The sequence below is a fragment of the Bison bison genome, unplaced genomic scaffold (assembly GCF_000754665.1).
Source record: "Bison bison bison isolate TAMUID 2011002044 unplaced genomic scaffold, Bison_UMD1.0 scf7180017864378, whole genome shotgun sequence".
Classification (NCBI taxonomy): domain Eukaryota; kingdom Metazoa; phylum Chordata; class Mammalia; order Artiodactyla; family Bovidae; genus Bison; species Bison bison.
In genome coordinates this window covers 1674850-1697965 of record NW_011494950.1, presented here as the reverse complement: position 1 = coordinate 1697965, position 23116 = coordinate 1674850, and the positions used below count along the sequence as shown (strand labels likewise).

General features: G+C 42.3%; 1 protein-coding gene across 1 annotated transcript in view; it reads left to right on the top strand.

The window, feature by feature from the left end:
- The window catches only part of SNX18 (sorting nexin 18), a 29669-nt gene extending 9468 nt beyond the window's left edge, over positions 1-20201 (top strand). Inside the window, exon 3 of the mRNA XM_010857195.1 lies at positions 16733-20201. Coding sequence (XP_010855497.1) covers positions 16733-16986 — 254 coding nt within the window. The 3' untranslated portion in view covers positions 16987-20201. The remainder of the gene's footprint in view (positions 1-16732) is intronic.
- Positions 20202-23116: the final 2915 nt, after the last annotated feature.

Below are 23116 nucleotides of genomic sequence, written 5' to 3'. Positions count from 1 at the left end.
CCGCCCCTGCCCCCACAGCAGCCTCTCTGGGTCACCCCTCACGACCCAGGCTGGCCCCCACCTCCAGAGTGCAGTGGGAAAAACACCTCGGTCAGAAAGAATCTGGCGACCAGGCCCCAGGTGTGCCCACCACCTGCCTCAACGCCACAGTCTGGGCCTGTCCCCACCTCCAGAGCAGGTCACTGGGGGACCTTGGGGCCGAGGGGGAGTGAACGCTCCTAAGGGTGGCACAGAAGTAGGCTAGACCACCAAGCCACAGGCGCTCTGGGCACAGAAGACCCTCTCCATGCCCACCACGGCGGCCCAGCCCAGGTAAGGCTGAGTCAGTTGGTCTCTGCGGCTGGAGGGGCACAGGGCGATGCTGGTCGACCTGATGAGGCGACCCAGGAGCTTGAATCTGGAGCGCAGTGACAGTCACCCACCTCATGGTATATGTTAGGGGGGAAATAAATGTGGAACAGAACAAGTGGACTTGCGGAGGCAGGAGGCAGAATGAGGTACGTATTGAAAAGCATGATCATCGAGAAGATGAGATTTAAGGAGGTGAGGGAGTTAACCAAGCAGGTATGGGGGAGAGTTCTTCAGGCAGGAGATACAGCTGGGGTAAAGGTGCTAGCGTGGGTGTGTGCTGGGCCTGCTGAGGAACGGCAGGGAGACAGGTGATGGGTGCTAAGAGAGTCTGAGTGGGAGGGGAGGGCCCAGAAGGTTCGACTTACAGGGCTTCCTAGGCCATTAGGATTTGGAGTGAGAGCCCTAGTTTGACGGGAGCCATTGCAGGTTTTGAGGGAAGGAGTGATATACCAGTAGACCTTTTAACAGACTTACTCCACTTGCTGTGCTAAGAAGAGAATGGGCAGGGATGAGGCAGGGTGGGGAGGTCAAAGGTAGAAGCTGCTGCTGCTGCTCCTGCTAAGTCACTTCAGTCGTGTCCGACTCTGTGTGACCCCATAGATGTAGCTAGGGGCCAGTAAATCTGATAATGTGGCTGAGAGATGATGAGACAGTGAGGTTTCACTCTAGATTTATTTTAAAGATAGAATCAGCAGGTTTTCCTAAAGGAACGGATGTGGCACCTGAGAGGAAGAGGAGACGTCAGAGTGAGTCTGATTTGGGCTTCATCAATGCTAATAATGGAGTTTCCATCAGCTGAGATGAGGAAGGCTGTGAGTGACACAGGGGTGGGGATGGGCTATTAGGATTTGAGTGTAAGCCTTGAGGGTGGACAGGCTCCTGCATTCTGTTCCACATCTCCCCTACCCGGGGCATTCACAGTCAAGCCCCAGGTCAAGTTCCTGTCCTTGGAGTATCCCAGCCCTTTTCTAAGTCGTCTTTGCTGATAGAATGCTGACTGGTGTGCCAGAGACTGTATGTTGCTTGGTTAGTGTGCAGGGATCGTGTTTTTACGTTCCTCAAGTATAAAGTTCCACTATTTCATACATGCATAGTAAGTATTTAATGAATGCTTGTTGAATTAATGAAGTAGGCACTCCAAAGTACTTCTTGGTTAATTTTGAAATAGATTTCTTCTGTAATTTATAGAATGTTTTTGTTTTTCTATTTATGTGATGATGGATAACAGGATTTAAAAGCGTACAGGAAATAAAGATAGGATTTGGATGTGTTTTATGGGTGAAGTCATGAACATGTGAGCAGTTTAAGTCTTAGACTTAAGTATCTACAAAATGACTTTCCAGAATTCACTGGAGTGGGGAGGAGGAGAGGAAGTTTGAAAATGCTTCATTTTATGTGCCAGAAGAATTATGTACCTCATGATTGAACTTTATATTGATTCTTGGTGTTTAAACTCGTGAATCGTATGTTTCTCTCCTCTTTGGTAAGCTTTCATGATACTACTCTTTCCCTGGGGTCCCTTTTGCTTAATTCAAAACATGTGAATTAGAGCCTGTGCGTTCAGGGTGTTGAGTGACTTGGATGCACAAACCATTGGGTGTGGGTGTTGGGCAGGAGGTGCCTGCCCTCAGGGAAAATGCAGTTCCGTGAGGGAGGGAGAATGTGTGTGCAGAAAACTGAAATGAGAGGTAGATCTGACTTAGTTCCTGTGTAATAATAGTGCGTGAGAGTCCAGGGTTGTGTTAGAGGTTTGAGTGGTAGCATTGGTTTTCCCTTTGAAAGATAGTTGTATTTTGCCTTTTGGAAGAACATCGATGGACAGTGCATGGTTGATCTGGAAATGCTTTAGGATAGGTTTGATAAGCATATAAGAGCTGATAGGCTCCATGCCCAGAGCTTAGGTCACTGAGGGAGGCTGACAGGTGAGTTAGCTGTCACTATACAGTGTGACCCATACAGGCACGGTAGCACATGCCACGGTGTGAAGTAGGACAGAGGAGGTGTGGTTAACTGTGCAGAGTTCAAGGGTGGCTCCTCCCTGTCTCAGCTGAAGAAGAGTTTTGAAAAGCAGTTGGGAGTTTGCCTGGTGGGCAGCGCAGGGAAGGGCATTCTGGGCAGAGGGAACCATAAGTACAAAAATCAGGGACTAAACCCGGCTGCCTCTCACATCAGCCTTGGCATGGTTGCAGCTGGACATAGGGCCCCTTCTGGATGCACTGAATCTGAAAGGCGGGAACATGTAGCCTAGACACTGGTGTTCTTAAGAAAGGTCCTCGTGGTTTTGATCCTGGAGGTGATGGAGGGAGCCTCATGGAAGATCAACAGGGGTATTGATGTGATCGGGCCTGCAGTCCTGGTGACGGGTGTGAAGGGTGGCTCGGGGTGGGGCAAGATGGGAAGTTCTTGGAATAGTTCGGGCAAGACATGGTGAAATACTAACCTGAGAGAATGTCTTTGGGGGTGGGGAAGAGGAGACAGAAGGAGGTGTTGGCCAACAGGAGTGGGGGAAGGGGCAGGGAGAATAAAATGCCCTGCACACTGAGCCTGTGGAGCTGCCAGCAAAGATGCCGGAAGATGCATCGGGGTCTGCAGCCAACAGGTCAAACCCACCCAGGTGCCTGTTCATTTATAGCACTTGAGCTTAAGGATGTTTTATATATATATGTATATTTTTTTTAATGGTTGTATAAGCCTCAATTTTGCCTCAACTTGCAAAGCATCAAATATTTACTGTCTGACCCTTAAAGAAAATGTTTGCTGACCCTTGACTTGGAGGTCAAGCAGGTTAGGGAGTTGATGTATGTGTGGCTGTTGCTACCATTTTTAAGTACTTACTGCGTGAACAGCAGTATTCCGGGCAGTCACATCCATTGCATCTAATTCCATTCAGCGGTGGGTGTGGCAGCAGAGTGGTCGTGAGCCTGGACCTCAACCATATGGGGCTGAGTTCCCACCAGCAGCTTCGCTCAGCCTCAGTTTCTTTGTGTGACACCTGGAATAACCATTTTCTATGGCAAATATGTCTCTAAGCAATAATGATTAGCTGTTGAGTTAGTTTGCCAGGACTGCTGTAACAAATTACCACAAACTGGGTGGCTTAAGAAAAGTATAAGTTTGTTCTCTCCCAGTTCCGGAGTCTAGAAGTCTGACATGAAGACATCGGCAGCGCCGCTCTCCCTCCAAAGGCTGGAGGATCCTTCCAGCTTCTGGTGGTTGCCGGCAATCCTTGCTGTTCTTGGCATGTAGACTCATGGCTCCAGTCTCTGCCTCCATCTTTACCTGGCATTCTCCCTGTGTGCTCATCTCCTTCTTTTAAGGATTCTACCACTTTGGATTTAGGGCCCATTCTTCCAGTATGGCCTTGTGCTTGCATGCTCAGTCACTCAGTCATGTCCGACTCTTTGCAACCCCATGGCCTGTAGCCCGCCAAACTCCTCTATCCATGGGATTTCCCAGGCAAGATTACTGAAGTGGGTTGCCATTTCTTCCCCCAGGGATCTTTGATCAAACCTGCGTCTCTTGCATTGGCAGGTGGATTCTTTACCATTGAGCTACCTGGGAAGCCCAATCCAGTGTGACCTCACCCAAACTAATTATGTGGGCAAAGACCCTGTTTCCAAATAAGGTCACAGTTACAGTTTCCAAGTGGATGTGAATTTTTGTGAGGAGATACTGTTCAACCCAGTATAGCTGTTTAACTCCCCAACTGGGTGCCAGGTGAGGCTCAAGGAAGTTGAGTGATTTCCAGAATCACGCAGCTAATAAGGAGACCTAGGATTTGAGTTCACTTTTAGCCCTGACCTGAGGTCAGTACTCTTTATGCTACAATAGGTAGGATGCCTGCTAGAAAATTGTTTTATCCTATAGGCAGTCAGCAGCCACTAAAGGTTTGAAACTGAAGAGTGACTTCTGAACTGTGATAAAAGTAGCAAATGTACATTGAGGGTTTTTGTGCATCAGGCATGGTGCTTTGCACTGGATTATATCTATTTAAACCTCATGGAAGATTTTGAGGTAAATTCTCTCATTATCCCCACTTTGCCGGCAGGAAGGCGGTGAGCCATAGAACCTAACTGTGAGCTCTTGGCATGCGTCCCCTGAGTGCAACCTGGTTCCCAGGAAGCTGCTCCTATTGGCTGAGTACAGACCTGCAGAGGCTTGTTAGTAGACCAGGCTCGAGGCAGGCTTTGAAAGAGCAGGTGAACTGAAGACACCTGTCAGGGAGAGTGGTAGGACTGGTGAGGGGTGGCTCTCTTGAATCTAGAGTTATTGTTTACTTGCTAAGTCATGTCCAACTCTTTTGTGACCCCGTGGACTCTAGCCTATCAGGCTCTCCTATCCATGGGATTTCCCAGGCAAGACTACTGGAGTGGGTTGCCGTTTCCTCCTCCAGTGGATCTTTCCGACCCAGGGATCCAACCCACGTTTCTTGCATCTTCTGCATTGCAGACAGATGCTTTACCACTGAGCCACCAGGGAAGCTTGAGTCTAGAGTTACCTTTGAAGTATTAAGTTTGAGTGACAGAAAGTAGTGACGCCAAGAATAGAAATAGGTAGGTTTAAGAAAAGAAAGATTAGAGGGAAAGAGAAGGAATGGGGCTGAAGGGATCCTTAGAAAATCCCATTTTCTGGACTTTTTATTATATTTCGTTATATTGACATTTGTGATTTTCACAAAAGCCCACCTATTGCCTGCAGTGAGAAATCTTTATAAATGCTAGTAAATGTCAGCATGGGTAATCTATAAGTTTTCATGTGTTTTGAGTTATATTTTATGTCTTTTAAAATACTGTATTTCTATTGGTAGATTGTTTTGACTTCAGTTGTTTATTTATGATTGGTTCAGGAAGTCTAGATGTGGCCAGTGGAAACCTGGTCCCCGCCATTGGCAGAAAGCAGGGACACCCCAGGGCCAAGAGTGTGCTTAAGTTTAAAACTGTTGATTTAGGAATCTTCCCCAAAGCGTAATGATTGTAAAGTGATGTGAAGTGCCGATCATAATGGCCACAGCAAACAGCACTGTAGGAAGCCATTAATGCTGGGCTGCTCACCACTTAGTACCCACTGTAGCTTAAGTAGCAGCTGGTAACGCTGGGGTTTACAATTACATTTCTAAAGTTAAAAACTAGATATTATTTGGGAAGAATACTTGAAAGAAAGAAAAAGATCCTTTGAAAACATTGTTCTAACTGTAGTAGTAACAGCAGCCCTCTCAGAAGCGGTCCTGGGGATCACGGATCTGGCTTTGGATGTGTACCTAACATGTCTGTCTCTTTTCTAAAGGGCCAGTGCCACCTCACTCTATTCCTTCCCCCATAGAGAAGGGCCTGTCTGCTTAGCAGCTTCTGTTAGATTTATGTCAGTCTGTGTGCGTGTGTGCTCAGTCGTGTGACTCTTTTACGACTCCATGGGCGATAGCCCACCAGGCTTCTCTGTCCATGGGATTCTCCAGGCAAGAATACTGGAGTGGGTTGCCATTTCCTTCTCCAAGGATCTTCCCAGTCAAAGGATTGCATCTGCATCTCCTGCATTGGCAGGCGAATTCTTTACTACTGCACCACCTCTTAGCTTGGGCCTCCCTTTATCTTCCTAGAAAAAAAGAAACTTAAGGTTTTACATTTGGTTAAAGGTAGTTTCCAAAGTCCATTTTAGTCTTAGGTAATAGGTATGTTTTGTTGTATGTCAAAGGTCATTTAAATCCAAAGTGCTTGGCAGCTTGCAAATATCCCTAATGCTGCTTTATTTGTACAGACCTATACCCATGTGTGTATATCAGGAAACAAAAGGATTAGGAATTAGGAACTACCCACTGTGCACCTCAGGCATCAAGTGTATTCTCTGAATTTTAACCACACTATGGATTCTGTTTTACAGCATCAGTTGTTTTATTCGAGTTTTATTGTATGTTCATGATTATCAAGAATATTCCTTCTACCTTATTTTATTATGATTCTGTGGGTAGAAAACCTTTAAGAAAGAAAATGATACATGTTTTTTAATCTTCAAATTTTGGTCTTTATCTCTCTTTGCTTGGCCATAAGCACATCAACGTTTTCACCATTGTATCCAGAGTCTTCTGAAATAAAAACACTATTTTTACAGTATTCTCTTGAATCTATCACCCTAGTATCTTTATCATGTATTTAACACTTAATATAAGCTGAAACACGAGAACCTTTATTATATATAACATTTCCTAGCTGTGAACAGAACAACCTATGCTACCAAATGAGCCACAAGAGATATAATCATATGATTTCCATCTTCATTTCTGGACAAGGTGAGCTGTATGGATGTATGTACATAGTGAGTAGAAGTAATCCAATGTTTTAAGATGTGGTGCACGTCAGTGAATGTTTTCATTCATACTAAATGTCATCCTTCCTGTACACTTCTGCTGATTGCTGAATGGAGCTAAAAGAGCTGCTTAATTAGGAAATAATAAGACTTTTACCAGAACAAACAGCTTCTTATTGTATCTTCAGGACCCAAACTTAGAGGCCTGAGTTCTTTAAGGTTCTTTAATTTTTTTCATCATCAAGCAATCAGGTCTTTGTTGTTGTTATTATTATTTTATTTTTTTTGTAATTTATTATCCTGGTCCTGACCCTCTCTCTTTTTTTTGAATGACTCAAAAGTTCTCATTGTGAATTGAAATTGAAAGTGAATTTTAAATTACTTGTATCTTTGAATTTTGATAGTTCTTGGCTCTAGGGACATTTTGTCCCTTCAAAAAGTTGCTCTCACCGACGAGTTCAGTGGTACTATTTGCACGCTCTCAAGTTTATTTACATGGTCCAAATCTGGAGCCCACTTAGTCAGACTTGATGCAGGAATAAATAGAATTGTGAGGGCCTGGAGGCGGTTCGTGCGTGCCTGCTTGGTTGCTCAGTCGTGTCCTACTCTTTGCGACCCCATAGACTGTAGCCCTCCAGGCTCCTCTGTCAATGGGATTTCCTAGGCAAGAATACTGGAGTGGGTTGCCCTTTCCTTCTCCATGGAGGTGATTCATGGGTTGCTTATCCCAACATGAGGCTTCTGGAGGCTTGGTGTGGTGTGGTGCCCTGTGTTCTGGGCCTGGTCCGTGGGGCTTTGAGGTCTCAGGCAGGAGGCAGCCCCAGTTGGGCAGGTACAGGGAACTGCGTGGGTTAGGAAGCAGACCAGATTCACATGTAGCTGACACCTTGTAAAGTTATTTACCTTGCTTAAGCCTCTTGTCCACCTCTGAAAACAAAAGAGTCATCCTTGCTTTTCTTTCCAGGTTAAAGATAAAAAAAAAACAACAGCTAGACATGCGGAGTACAGACCAGAGCTTTGCATAGAGCAGGTGCTCACATGGAACTGTGTTCCCTGGATGGATAGCCATCCTATCCTGCCCCTTTTATGTAAATGTCAGTCTTTGTTTTGGGAGCTATTTTACTAATAAAAAAAATAAATAAAAAAGTAAATATTGGAGCAGAGAGAGGGGAAGAAGAGTCAACGAGTGGGTGGATGGAAACCGAAAGGAGGGAGGAAAGTTTAGGGGGAAGGAGTTACTGGGGAGTTAGCAGGGACCCAGGGGTGGGTACCAGTGATGGGAGGGTAGGAGCGAAATAGGCCACGTTGGCCAAATTAGCATTTTCTTTCAACATTTCACAAGTACCAGGGAATGAAGAAAAACAGGTCTAGCTCATGCAGCTTCTGTACAGCTGTCCCTGTGCCCTTCAGCCCGTCTCCTGTTCTGTTCCTCACTGCCTGCGTTTTCTGGGCCAGGGCCCCAGGAAGACAAAATCTTGTTAATGTTCTTGGCACATTCATGATTTCAAAATTAAATGAAGCGCTTACTTTTTTCTTCTAATTCTTTTTTTTTTTTTAAGGAAGAAAATGTAGCCTTTGGATCCCTGTTGCTTAGTGACTGAACCTTTTGTATAATTGGTCCGAGGAGGGACAAAGCATAGGAGAATAAGAGATTTGGTTAAGGAAAGGAAGGCAACGTTCAGGTGCAGAGACTAGTGGGTTGGGAGCTTTTGGAGCAGCCAGCAAGCCTAGGGGGTAGGGTGGGGCCTGGGAAGGTGAAGGTGGAGGAGAGGGCCTTAACCAGAGAAACTGAAGGGAGGCCAGATAAACTCAACTGAGTTTAGAGCCTCCATGGTTAAAATGTCTGAGGCACTGCAGTATGTGAGTGGGTTGGGTTTTTTTTTTTTTTTTTTTTTTGCCCCTTTCTGGTTTTGCTGGGTCAGAAGTTGCCAGGGCAGTGCTTTCTTTCTGCAAATCAGAAGGAGATGATACAGGAGGGTTCAGTGTAGTGTAACAGTGTCGGCTAATGTGCTTTATACTTCAGCTCATGGAACCGATCAAAATTGACACATGTAACACGGAATGATCAAATCTGTGAAAACAGGGTTGAGCAGCCGTCGTTGCTTGAGGGCAACAGAGAGCCAGCTGGTTGACTGTCGCTAACTGCCATCCTGTTCTCTTCTGCCCTGGCATCACTGTTCGCTCTCTAGGGCTCAGACATCCCTTCCAGAGCAAGGCAGTCTCTGGCCAAGCCTGAAATCCTACCGCATTTTCTACATGTATGTGTATTACTTTTTAAATTGCAAGGGAAAAAATAAACATTATATTTTTAAAAAGAAAACTGTGTACAGTTTCCAAACATATTTCCCTAAGCAATTGCTCTCAAAATTTAAAGAAGTGAAGACTGTTCCTGACTGTTGGCTATTCTTCACATGTTCTCTTTGACTAGATGATACCAGAGCTTCAGTGCTCTCATTCTAGAAAAACCAAAATGGCAATGAAATGCTTCCTGAACAGTTTTACTGATGTACATAATTTAATGGCATGCTGTGTAAATAATGTGATGCTTTTGAAAATGGTGCTGACTTCCTGGATTGTAATTGATCTATGAGTTTGAGCCCTTTAAGGTTATAATAATAATGAACTTAATCATGTGATTGGATTCTTTTTTGTGTCATTATTTTGTGTTCCCCACAAGTGTGCATAATATTATTCCTCTAAAATTGAGTGCATGTGGGTTATTAATTAGGATGCTCCTTCTGACCTGAGCATGCTTTAAAATTATGCTCACATTGGTAAAATACCCAGAGCATGGGAGGAGAGGAGTGGGAATGAAGTTAGGACATGAGTTCTGCTGGGTTTGGTGATGGGAAATGGGCAAAATGCCTTTCTCTGAGCCTGAGTAATTTCAATAAGTATCAAAATGAACGCAGTTAGGAATTTTGCATGTACAGAGTCAGCTAAGAATGCCAAAAAAGTCTGGGAGATTTGTTAATAGCAGGTCCTAAAGCAAAGTTGAAATACTGGTTTAGTTTTCCTTTTATGACTCCAAATGTAGAAAGGGAAGGACCCTTTTCAAGAGAGTGGAGCAGAGGCCCTGACTGGAATGTTAAGTGGAGAGTGGCAGGGCTGGCAGGCAGGTAGGAAGGGCAAGTTCTTTGCTAGGAATTAGCTGTGGGACTTTGGGCAAGTCACAGCCTCTTGCTAGAGAGACTGAAAAAAACTGTACCAAAACCTCGTTTAACTTTCACAACCTTATAGCTCATTGAAAAAAAAAAATCGGAGACCCAACTCTGCCCTTCTTACCAAAGGACTCAGTTCTTCCAGCTTCCCCAGTGGTAGTGGTAGAAATCTGTCATGGTCCTGCTCCATCCTTTGGAATAAAGGTTTAGGCTGATCAGTTCCTGAGTGAACTTTCTATCCTGTGGAAATCCTTTAATAATTTGTCCAACTATTTTAATAGTTAGATTGAGTGCTCAGCTGCAAGTTCCTTCTTAGCCTGGAAGCCTTTTTAGGAGGGGTGACTCTGTATTATGAAAAGACTCTTTGGGGCCCATGGACTGTAGCCCCCGAGGCTCCTCTGTCCATGAAATTTTCGAGACAAGAGTACTGGAGTGGGTTGTCATGCCTTTCTCTAGGGGGTCTTCCCAACCCAAGGATCAAACCCGCATCTCTTATGTCTCCTGCATCGGCAGGCAGGTTCTTTACCACCAGCGCCACCTGGGAAGCGCATCTCTGTATTCCTTTCTGCCTCCCCGCCACAGAGATTCCCTGGGGAAGAAACACCTGAAATGTGTCCAACTCAGCCCAGTGTCCTGCATGGGAACTAGATTGCTTTTGCCTGTTGGGGAGCACAGTCATGGGTGTGATGGAAATACATTGCCCACGTTCATGAATACCTTTTCCTGTATTTCTAATACCCTTTAAGAATTTATTTTTAGTTGTGTAACTTGGGGAGGCTGCACCATTTTTCATGTATTACCTTCTTGTTATTTTGTCTTGTTATTGGCTATAAGTATCTTAATGAAGAATGTGTTCATTGTTCTGTAATGTCAGCCTCTTCTTACTTAATATCAGAATTTAATGATTGCCTCTATTTTCTTTTCTTGATAAAACCTTATTTTGTCCATATATAACCCCATATAATGTTTGTCTTTTAGCCCGAGAAATAATTTTGTAGTTATGTACTTGTGTTCCTACTCTGAAATATGTTTCCTTCTGATCCCTCCTATTTTTAATTTTCTTTCAAACAGTTGCCCTACCCATGAGTTTTATGGGTCTTTTGTTTAATATAGAAGCAACCACTTTTCACCCTAGGCTTTATTTTATAAGTTCTCCCCCTTATTGTTTGATTTTCCTTACTGTTACAAAAGCAGGGTGACGGTGTGGTGTTTGTGACAGCAGAGGCCTGGTAGGGTTAGATTGCTCCTAAATTAGCCACTATCAAAGTACAGCTTTTGGGGGAGGGGAGTTTGGGGGTCAATGGGTACATGTATGTGTGTGGCTGAGCTCCTTCCCTGTTCACCTGAAGCTATCACAGCATTGTTAATCGGCTCTACCCCAATGCAAAATAAAGTTTAAAAAAAATACAGGTTTTGAAAACCTTTGCCTGTTTTTGTATTGACTGCGTGATAAAAGTATGCGTTCCTGTTGGTCTTTAGATTCTGGGCCATGTTTCTAGCTTTTATTTACACTCCTCTTGGGTTTGGTACAGCTGAGAGAGTACTTAAAATATGCCGCAATGTTTGTTACAACTCTGCAGCTGGTTACATTGTACCTCTGCAGTTGATTCTTAGCTACAAGTTAATATTTTAAGCTATCCTAGAAGTAACAAGTCTGTAGGGATCTAACCCTGCCCCCAATAGTTTTCTTTCTCCAACTCTTCACTCTTTAGAAGCTAAACCTGATTGAAAATGTGGCTCTCTCTGCCTTGTGATGTTTAATATTTTAGATTTGGAAATATGGGAAGCGTAGATGTGTGTACAGATAATTCCCAGTTTGAGAACTGGCAAATAAACTGCAAGAATACACTGTCTGTGACAAAACGTAAGTCCTAGTTCTAATAGTAAAACTATTTTACTTATATCTAATGGATGTTTGTAATACATTTCTATTGGAAAAGTATGTTCCCACTTTGACCTTGAGAGAAGCCAGAGTTTAGAAGTGCAGTGGGTAGAAGTGGGGTAGAGGGGAGCTTCAGGGAAACTCCAGAAAGTAGTTCTGTTCATCAATTCCCCAGTGGTTTTTTCTTTTTTTTCTGTATACTCTCAGACAGTAAACTAATTAACTTCCATAATTAGCTTATTGAATGATTTGACTTTATCTTTCTCATAAGAAAACACACTAAACTCTTAGTATTTGTTAAAACTGTATGGGAAAAACTAATCAGAGGCTTGTGAGGTGAATATTTAAACGCAGAATGGTTTTCTTCTTGAAGGAAATAATTTTTTAACTGTCAATAATATTTTACAAAAGATAACTTACTTTTGGGGGGGCTTGGGGTTGAAGGTCTGTAGGTTGTCATCCTGAAATGTAACAGCCAGATGCTTAGAGAACTGGATTGCTGTCAACTCGGGAGCTCTTTCGATTTTTCAAAAAGTATATTGCTGTCAGCCTGTTTTTTGTTTATCATCTTTCTTCAGAAGGTGGGTCTGGAGGGAAACCAATTTAACTACATTTTAGTTAAAAGACGTTGTGGTTTTAAAATTTGCTCCAAATTCATGGGTCCAATTTTGTGAAGACATAATCTTCCTTGATTACACCGAGCACTCCCTCTTCTACCAGTTTGTACATTTATAGAATGCTGTTCAATACCTTCATTTTCTATCTTGTGTAGGTCTTTAATGGTTTCAGGCATGTAAATCTTGTCACCTCAAAAAACAATTCGAGTCCCTAAAATAGGAACCTTGTCTCTTTCTGATAAACATATTTCACCTGTTTCCTTGCTCCTTGCAATCCTGATGCATTATGCTAATAGATTTGAATTGTATTAAGTGCCTTAAACCAAAATTCCAAGTGAAATTGCCCTTTGGGTGCTTCTCTTCAGTGGTTTGTTCTGTTCTTCCTATTTTGCAAAATAATTTTTGGCTGGGCTATCCAGCTGCACTAGAGCAAACAAAGGCAAAGCCCATCCAGGGATTGTATGTTACTATTTTTGGTGATAGTTCTTGACTTATATAATTTTCCAATAGAATCTTAAGTCGGTGAGAAGGGGGGAGGTGGGGGGAAGACAAAACCTCCCACCCCCCCCATGTAAGTTTGAGTTTAAATTTTCAAAATAATGAAATATGTGCTGCCTTTTTGATTTTTTTTTGTAGCACCCTAATTGTATGCTTCAAAGATAAGAAAATCAGACATCTTATAAATATTAAAAGGCTTTACAGGCACAATTAATGAATTGAATGAGGCTACTAAGATTCCAGAGGGAAATTTTCAACACCTCTATGGTTTATTTTACATGCTCACAAGGTCTCCTGATGTGCACGTCAGAATAAAAGCCAGGGACCAGCAAGGAAGGTGAAAAGAGAGAAGGGGAGGGCAGGAGCCCCTGCCCTTACCCCAGCACCCTGCTTACCAGCCCACTGTGCCTTTTTGTCTCTTCAGTCTCCAGTTTCTTTTCTGAATATTTGTGGTGTTTGCTTTGAAGTCAGTTCTGTATTCAGATCCCATCTCTCCCACCTCTTACTGGGTTACTGCTAACTTCGGGCCTCAAAGAACGTGGGTGGCTTTCTCAGTTTCCTTGTTGTAAAACAGCAGTAATGTCTGTAGCAGAGTTGCAGCAGGGTTAGAGTTGGTACACAGAACGTGCCTCGCGTATTTGATGACTGTTTTAGGCAGCTCCCATTTACTGTTATCTCCGCTTATTCCTGCCCCCACCCTGGCACCCTTCGTCCTCAGCACTGCCTGGCACAGAGCAGGTCCTCCAAGCGTTTTCCCTTGTGACATGATTACATTCTCTTGGAAGAAGCCACAGTCAGTTGCCATGCAGAATTCCGTGCTTTGCGGCTCTGTCACTTCACGCCATGGCTGTGCGCTGGCCCTCAATGTGCTTTCTCAAGGTGTCTTCCTTGAGAGTTCCGGAGGGTGGGGACTTGAACACTTGGTGTGAGCCCCGCCATGTGCATCCCCCTTGCCGGCTCTGTGCTGTCCTTTTGTGTGTGTTAAGTTGCTTCAGTCGTTTCCAACTCTTTGCAACCCCACGGACTGTAGCCCGCCAGGCTCCCCTGTCCATGGGGATTCTCCAGACAAGAATGCTGGAGTGGGTTGCCATGCCCTCCTCCAGGGGATCTTTCCCACCCAGGGATCTAACTCATGTCTCCTGCAGCTTCTGCGTTGCAGGTGGATTCTTTACCGCTGAGTCACTGGGGAAGCCAGGCCCTCCACAAATGCTGGTAAATGAGCTGAGATTATTGCCCCAGAAACCCAACTGTTCAGGGCTCTGTGTTATTTACAAAATAAATTCATAGCTGGGAGAAAAGTGAGTCTTCGATTCACAGATCCTTTTTAGAATGTACACTCAGAAAGCTTGAAGGCGACAAATGCCAAAAGGTCTTTAGGCCTTGGAGAGAGTTAATACTTGTACTGTGTCCAGGAGTTTTGAAAATGTATTCTGATGTGATTCAGGTTGTGAAAACGTCAGGCTTGTTCATTTGTAAATTGGTTTTTACGGATGCATGTCTGCAGGCCTGTGTCATAGAATGTCGTTTCTGAGAAGATGGTGATCTCATCTGGAGGCTGACGAGCTGCAGGTTCGTTGACCTTGGCACCGCTCAGGGCCAGGTTTCTGAGTTCCTCTGTGCTGGACTCCAGTGACTAGAGCAAGTGACCCTCACAGCATATTCCCGGTACCCAGCTGCTTCACGGCTGCACAGGGATCTGTGCAGGGCAGGGCTCCAGTGCCTGTCCTCCATGCTCAATAGCAGGCACCTCGGCCCTGAATCACACGAACAGTCAGATCGCCTGAGACTCTGCTCTCTTAATGCCTTGTTTCAGCTTCCCAGGTGGCTCGGTGGTAAAGAATCCACCTGCCAAGCAGGATACACAGGTTCCTTCCCTGGATCAGAAAGATCTCCTGAGGAAGGAAATAGCAACCCACTCCAATATTCTTGCCTGGGAAATCTCATGGACAGAGGAGCCCAGCGGGCTATAATCCACAGGGTTGCAAAAAGAGAGAGTCGGACACGACTTAGCAACTAAACAATAACAGCAAGCTCTCTCTCAACCATTTTCAATGTAAATTTCATAGTTTCATATTCTCAGTCATCTTTTAGGTAATTTTTTCTTTTCTTTTTTAGTTTTCTGTCTCATGCTTTCCTAGTTTATTCAACTTCAATTTTTATATATTAACGATGACACTTGTACAAATATAATGAACGTAAGTTCGCTATAAGAAATTATTCTTTGCTGTCTCTAAGGAGGAGGAGCGTTCTCTGTTTAGTGTAGACCACAGGCAGGCAGGTTGCATTGCTTCTTGAGTCTTGTCTGCTGTGGGGGAGATGTTAACAGGGCCATTCAAGGTGATGGCTACTTAGGGGATTGGGTAGGGGTCTTCCTGTAGCCCGGTTAACATGGATGACATCTCCACTGTGTGGTCACGGGGGAAGCAGGGTATTCTCTCTGCTCCAGGGCTCTCCTGCTTTTCAGGTAAAGATTTTTAGAATAAATAAATGAAAATATACAAACATACATACATTTATATCTGTAACATTTGTTGTTGATGAGTTTTAATTTCTCAGGTCTTTGAGTTGTGCAAAAAAAACAAAACAGTCTTTAAGGATTTTATTTAATAGTAGGTTTACTCTATTTTGTAGATTTGAAGAAATTTAGATACAGGGCTTTTCCCCTGTATATTTCACCATTGGCTAAAACAACATTTCCACAACAAAGCTGCTCAGCTTCCCCACTGCCTTCTAAACAGGTTCCCTTTCCCTCCACTTAGCATCATCACATCCTCAGACCAGCAAGCCTGGTGCCCTAAGTGTTTCTCTCGTCTTTCATTGTGGTTCAGTAGAATGGATGCATGTGGGGTCAGGAATCTGGATTCTTGAGCTGGCTGTGCTCAAGTGATTTGAACTTTATCATCACTCATTTTTAAGAACACATGAATAGTCTTTATTTTTCCTACCTCCTATGCATCCTCAGGCTTTTGTGCTTTTTTTTATGACTGTGCTTCTAGGGGAAGATCTGCCCTCCCGTGGCACTTGCGACAGAAACCGTCCTCTCCACCCCACCCCATCCCCAACCCCCCGGCCCGCATCCTCTGGTGATGTTTCTTGGCCGGAGGCTATGACACTTCTGGCTTCATTCCCAGGTGACTGTTAGGGCAAACTCAACACTCACTGATCTTTACAGCCTGTAAGGAGAAGGAGGCATATGTTTACTGCACAGGGCCATTATGCTACAGGTATGGATCTGGTAGAATGTGGAGTCAGAATCAGGCATGCCTGCAGTATGCTCCACTTTAGAGATGACCTTCTTAATGTATGTGTATATAGTGGTGTTGGTGGCTCAGACAGAAAAAAAAAATCTTATCTGCAATATGGGAGACCCAGTTTTGATCCCTGGGTTGGAAAGATCCCCTGGAGAAGTGAATGGCTATCCACTCCAGTGTTCATGCCTGGAGAATTCCATGGACAGAGGAGCCTAGAGGGCTAGTCCATGGGGTTGCCAGGAGTTGGATGTGACTGAGTGACTAACACACACACACACATACAGAGTGGTGTTACACTTTGTCCCTTAAGAATGTTAAAATCGCAGAGTTTCTTGGTTTGTCTTTTTAGGAAAAACTCCTTGCAGTTTTTGTCCATAGTATATAATATCTCTGCTGTTGGAAGAGAGGAAACATACTATTTGGTCAATGGCAAAGGCTAGTTTTGATAAGTGAATTTGTAGCAGTGGGGGTGTTTTCAGAAACTTTACCAGATTTCTTCTTTTTTAATAAATAATTATAGTCACCCCTTTAAATGCCAAGGGACTTCAAAATAGTTCAGGCAAGTATTTATAATGCCCAACATTCTGTTTACTATGTAGCTGTAACACTGGGATACATATGTATTTTTTATTTTTTTATATGTATTTTTTAATTAATTTTTTTTTTAAACCACAGGAGCTCTTACCAAAGTAAAGGAGAGTAGGCGACACGTGGAAGAAGGGAAGATGGAAGTCCAAAAGGCTGATGGCATTCAGGATCGCTGTAACACTATTTCTTTTGCTACTTTGGCTGAAATTCACCACTTCCATCAAATTCGAGTAAGAGACTTTAAATCACAAATGCAGCATTTCTTACAACAACAAATAATATTTTTCCAAAAAGTGACGCAGAAGTTGGAAGAGGCTCTTCACAAATATGATAGTGTTTAATGACTGGACGTTGGATTGTGGACTTTTTTTTCAGTTCAAGGATAATTTCTACAGCAGAATACAAACTGCTATCAAAGAACTATTGCCAACTATCAGCAGTGGTACAAGGATGGTTTTGTGTTCAACTGAAACTGGGCTGAATATATAATTATGTAGGAAAGAAGCAGTTAATATGTTTATATAATAGAAACAGTACCACACATTGTAACTAAATTATACTCTGTATGCCTACACTACCATTGTAACTTTTGGAATAATGAGTATACTATTTGCCTTATTGCTTTTTGAAGTATGGGTATTTTAGTGCATACTTTGTAGACCTCATAACCCATGAAGGGTCTCAAAGAAGCTGGCTGGTTAAAAGCCTGCTGTGGATGCCTTTTTACTCTCATAGATTGGGATTACCTAAATTCAGCCTATTCTCTGTTTACAAACTCCAACTAGAGCAGCTATGCGACTTTGTGCCTTTAGACTCTTGGTTTTTCATTTCTCCACCCCGTACCCTCTTTTTAAAGCAACCACAACTTTTCTGATGGAAAGAGTGAAAGGCCAGTGCACGTAATGACGAACTGCTGGGAACCTCCTGTTGGCGCTGGGGGCAGGGCGGGAGGATCAGCTGTCACCAGCTTGCCCAGCGAGTTTTGTCTCCTGATAGATGCTGGCGAGCACAGCGGAGGGAGCCTCACGTTCACCTTCAGACAGGGTGTCTGTTAGGGAAGAAAATGGTGCCACTCTGCTCCCTTAGATGCTGCAGTAGCTAGTCTCTTCACTCGAGTGTCCTGGAAACTTGATGTGGAGATTTAATCGAACATGTCTTACAACCCGGAGAAGGGGTCTAATCTGTTGGGGACACGAGCACAGAATCAGTGACAATACACACTCGAATTTAATTCTTATGAGAGTTTTCTTTTTTTTCTTTTTTAGCTTGAAATTTTTCTTTTTAATATTCAGTGTGTGTGTGTGTGTGTGTGTGTGTGTGTGTTTTAATGGATCTACACTGTTAACTGATTGAGACTCCACTGTGATTCACTTGTTTACTTAATCAAAAACTTTTTCAGGGATGTCTATAAAATTCAGTGTTACACGTGATGAAAAGTAATGTTGGTTGATCTAATGAGGGACCAGAAATAATTTCTACTATTCCAAATGCTGATGGAAAAAAGTAATTTTTTTCTTTAAGTATTGATAAGCCCCCAGGACATTTAACCTTAAAAATTACTTTAAGTGTATTCTTTTATTTCTATAAGGGAAATACAAATGGCTGATAAATACCAAAAATATTCAAAAGCAGCTTAATCTAAAAAGCACAAAGAGATTTTGGTTTGAAATACCAGAATCTCAATGTTTTTATAGTTGCTGAGCTCAATAATGTGATTCTTGAGTTTACAGATTGTAAAGCTGTCACTGAAAGGTTAAACTGTCTACTGTTTTTAATGAAGTCAAACTTATGCTGCCTCAGAAATCCCTGGGTATTCAAGTGGTAACGTAGAAGTAAAGAGGTCAGTTTGAAATGTTGGTGAGTCACATTGATTAAAAGAAAAGGGTCAATTTGCAGATAGTCATACAAAGTGAAGGTTATTGAAATGATTTCTCAATAGCACATTTACTCTAAAAAGTAATCTCACATGGGTTGAATTTTTAAGATCAGATTTGATCAAAATTTTATACCTTAGTTAACTTAGAGCCAGATTTAACATCATGTGGCTTTGTCTCTACTACCGACATGTGGAACTGTAACCAAATATATTGTTCTCTAAAAAAATAACTTTTTCCTGTTGATTGCAAGATACAGTTCTATAAATGAAACCCATATATATATATATGTTAATTTTATTGCAGAAGTTTAGAGATGATAATGATAGCATTTAATTTAAGTTTGAGTCTGTATTGGACAAATAAGCACTATGCTTTTCAAATGATTGGAAAATCATTTTTATTTGCCTCCTTTTTTTGACAGTGGTTTGACTTTTTGTTTGTTTAAGTAAAAATCACTAAACTTGTGCAATGGTAGCATGGAAATTATCTGAGGTGTCTTGTATGATTGTGCTTTGGCCAGGGTGGACATAGTTCAAATTGTAAGAGCTAAAGATAAAAGAGGAAGAAGGTATAGGTTCATGCTGCCTATTTAGAAGAGAACTTTCATTCTTCAGAGCTACATAACATGATAATGCCACTGATTCATAAGGGGTTTAAATTAATTCTATGGGGTAGGACACCAGAATCATTAGTGTTCATTTTCATCTAAGGTTTTTATCTCTCTAACGTTCTTGGTCCTATTGAAACATTTCAGTATACAAAAATACTGCGATGTTAATACCCAAGAGAAAAGCCATCATAATGTGTATGCTGGTCATTTTGATCAGTGTGGTACAATTTTTTAAAAATAAACTATCATGCCCTTCATGCCATTATTTGTCTTTTTTTCTATAATTCATAAGTTTTGATTCAAATATGTATTTAGAACAGGGTGTGCACTTGAGCCTGGCTTTGCTGTTTTAATTAGAAACAGTTGTAGTTGTTCATGTGCTGAAACTATAATGCAGCAAGACTGGTTCTGCAGCTGTGCGCTGGGACTCTTACTCTTCTAGACTCTCTTATCTGAAGGTATGTTTCAAACCTGGAATAAGGGAACATGTTGGAAAGTGAAATGGAAAGCCAGTGCTCATTGGCTTGAATGGAGTTTAACTGGGATTTTCTTGGGCTTCACCAGTACTGTTGTCTTACATTTATTCATAACAATACAGCAGTTTCTTAAATGCCGGTTTTTAATTGTCTTGAATTTTGCTGCTGTTCTCATCATTAAGGACTTGAAAAATGTTTTGGTCTCTCAAATGAAGTGTGTAAAGTTTATATATAAACCTTTAAATGTCATTCTTTCCTAAGTTCATTTTTTTCTATTAATTTACTAAGCCAGTTAATGCTTATGCTTTTATTGCATAATGCTTATGCAATAAGCTTATGCTTTTAATGCTTATCCATTTATGCTTTTATTTTCTCAGAATTGAATAACCATGGTTGATACTTTTAAATCCATAGGCATTATCCAGTATTCTCATTTCCAACCTTGTCTTTGGCGGACAGACTAAGTAAAACAGAGTATTATTTATTTCTAGACTAAAAATATCAAATATTGTTTTATTTCCTTCAAAATATTATGATTAGTGCAGATCAGCCATGTTTATCTTTTAAAAAATAAACAAAGGTTGCTTTATTTCTCAGCTTCAATGGAATATTATAATTATTTTTTTCTCCAGTAATCAAGGAGGCATTTATTTAATGTGAAAGACTTAAACAGAAAAATAGAAGACTGAATTCACTGTCTTAAGCGTCCATCTGCAGTTGCCATATAAATTGTTCATGAAATTTTGTACTGTTTGATTAATTTAAATCCGTAAGCCATTTGGAAGTCCCACTGAATATCTGTGTTAGTAACTTCAGTAACTATTGAACTTATAACAATAAATTGTGAGTGAGGTGTTTTGAAATAGTAGCTACTGTGTGTCTAGCACCTGACACATAGTAGGTGCTTAAGTAGTTACGTGTTTTCTCTGTTGGGAATTGTCACTATTGGTTGCCAGCGGCAAGCCAGCTCCAACTAGCCTAATCCAAAATGTGAAGGGTTGCGATGGGTACAGGGACCTGGAAATCCCACACAGGGCCAAACTCCCCATCTAGAACTAAGCTTGCCATCCATGTGGGGCTTTGTAATCTGTCAGGGTCTTATCTGTATGGGTCTATTTTATTTATTTATTTTCCTGTGGCTTGGCTTTCTCAGCCTCTTCTGATACATCTAAAATGGCCAAGCTATCTTGCAGTTCACAGATTTCCTTAGGCCAGTGGTGGAAACCTGACCCAAGCTGGAGACGTCATCTGTGGCCCAAGATTGGAGGGTGGGACATGAGAAGGAGAAGGTCTCTTAAAGGGTGTTTGAAAGAAGAAAGGAGGCCACAGGAACTAATGTGAAATTCAGCATTTAATTCCTCTTGGTCAGGGTCAGAATTAGCCATGACAAGTTCCCCTTGGTCACAGGTAGAAGCAACACACGATTTTCCACGTGGTAAGTTCTGATGAGTCTGAGGAGTGGTGGAGTAAACTTCTAGGCAGAGTACAGAAGGGTGCTATCAGGCTCCTGGAAAAACCCAACTCGGGGATTTGCCTCTATCCCGAGCCTCTGACTTTGTGGGCAGGTAATCTAGGATTGAGTCATAGCTAAAGCCTTTCTAGGGATCACGAGTTCCTCCTACTTGGTCTTGATTTCTCAATCCCATTATTCCTGTGGCAGAGATAGAGCTTCCAAAAGTGGCTTGTTTTATTAAGTTATGTTTAGCCACTCAGCCATGTCCAACTCTTTGTGCCTTTTTGGACTGTAGCATGCCAGGCTCTTCTGTCCATGGGATTCTCCAGGCAAGAATACTGGAGTGGGTTGCAATTTCCTTCTCCAGGGAATCTTCCCAACCCAGGAATCAAACCTGGGTCTCTTGCATTGCAGGCAGATTCTTTACCTGCTGAGCCATTGAGGAAGTTCCATTTCCTTGGATGAACTTGTACCAGAAGCCAGCGTTACCTGTGAAGCTACCCTAAAAGGAACTTAGAAAGACACAAGATGTGTGACATTCCTTTGCTGTGCATCCCATCAGCATATGTGGAAATGATTTCTAAGTTTGAAGTGGCCAGATGCATCAGATCTTATTTTTCTAGTGGTTTAAATTTTCAGTTACTCCAAGAAATAGCTCTCAGGACTTAGTAATTGCTGAGTTGCTGGACTTCTCTGCCAACATAATGGGGAAGCTGACCCAGCATGTCTGTGAGAAAGAGAATGCATTGGAGCCAGGGGTCATATCCTAGCTCCTACTCTCTGAATGACCTCAGGCAACTCACCAACCCATCTCTGAGCTTCCATTTCCTCCATTGTAAGATAGGCCTACTTAGATTTTATTGAATTATTGACAGTAGTAGATTAACCAGTATGTACAGTCCTTCACCATTCAGCGTATTCCCTCTCTAAATAACAACCATGGGAAGTGATAAAAATTCCAGAAGTAGGTACTTAGTAAATGATAGTAATGTTCCCAAATGCTGTGTGACCTTGAGGTAGTCACGTCACTTCTCTGAGCCAGTTTTCTGTCTGTGAATAGGATAGACTGCTTCACAGAAATTGCAAGAATTGAATGACACATAAAGAGCCCTGAGCCCAGTGCATGGCAAGAGTAAGAATGATAGATGGTGATTATGTGAGAAGGGATGAGATGTTTAGGGACCTCGTATAAGCTATAAAGAACCCACACCCCAGTCCCTGTCAGACAGGAGTTCCCACTGTCACCTTGTACCTGTCTTGGCCAGCTCTCCCCCATCCAGCTCTGGCTCAGGTCTAAACCCCTCTCTAGGTTCCCAGAATCCTAGCACAGCATCCTTACATATTCTGCCTAACAGCATAATTCATTGCTTCTCGGACTCTAAATTCTTCCTGCTGGGGTGGGCAGGGGCTCAGCTCTCTAGAGATCAGCCCTTGTCCATAAGGCTCCCTACTTGGTTTTAAAGAGTTTAAATATCAGTATGTTTACAAAATTGTCCTGTAGCTCTTACCAAGATGAAGAAGACAGCTCAGAATTCTGCTTTTGTTCACCAAATTAATAACGATTTTATTGATGTCTGCTGTGTTCACACCCTAAAATTATATACTTGAGGCCTAGGATGAACAAAGAAGGGTAACATGCTCTGTGTTCAGTGTCTCAGCCCTGACCTCATGCACATTTAGACACATTTCTAAATGGCTGTCGTTGTGTTCATTCTGGGAAGTTGAATTTAATACCTTCGAATGACTTTTGGAGCAACCGTGCCCTGTATCAAAGAAGACATCCATGTAACCAAGTTTGGTTAGACAACTTGGTAGTTCAGCTTTTGTTCAACCTCACAGTTTTAGGAAATGCAAAGTTTTTGTTTTTAATTCAGAATGGTTCACTTGGGGAGAAGAATGTTTTTTAAAAGTTGGAGTATGGTTTAGTATCTAGCAAATTAGTTTCAGCTTAAATCCTGCAGTGTTTCAGTGTACCTGCTGATGTGCAGAGTCTATAGTTTTGATCACTTATGTCCTGGTCTCTGTGAACTCATTTTGAGTCACCTGGAGTAGTGA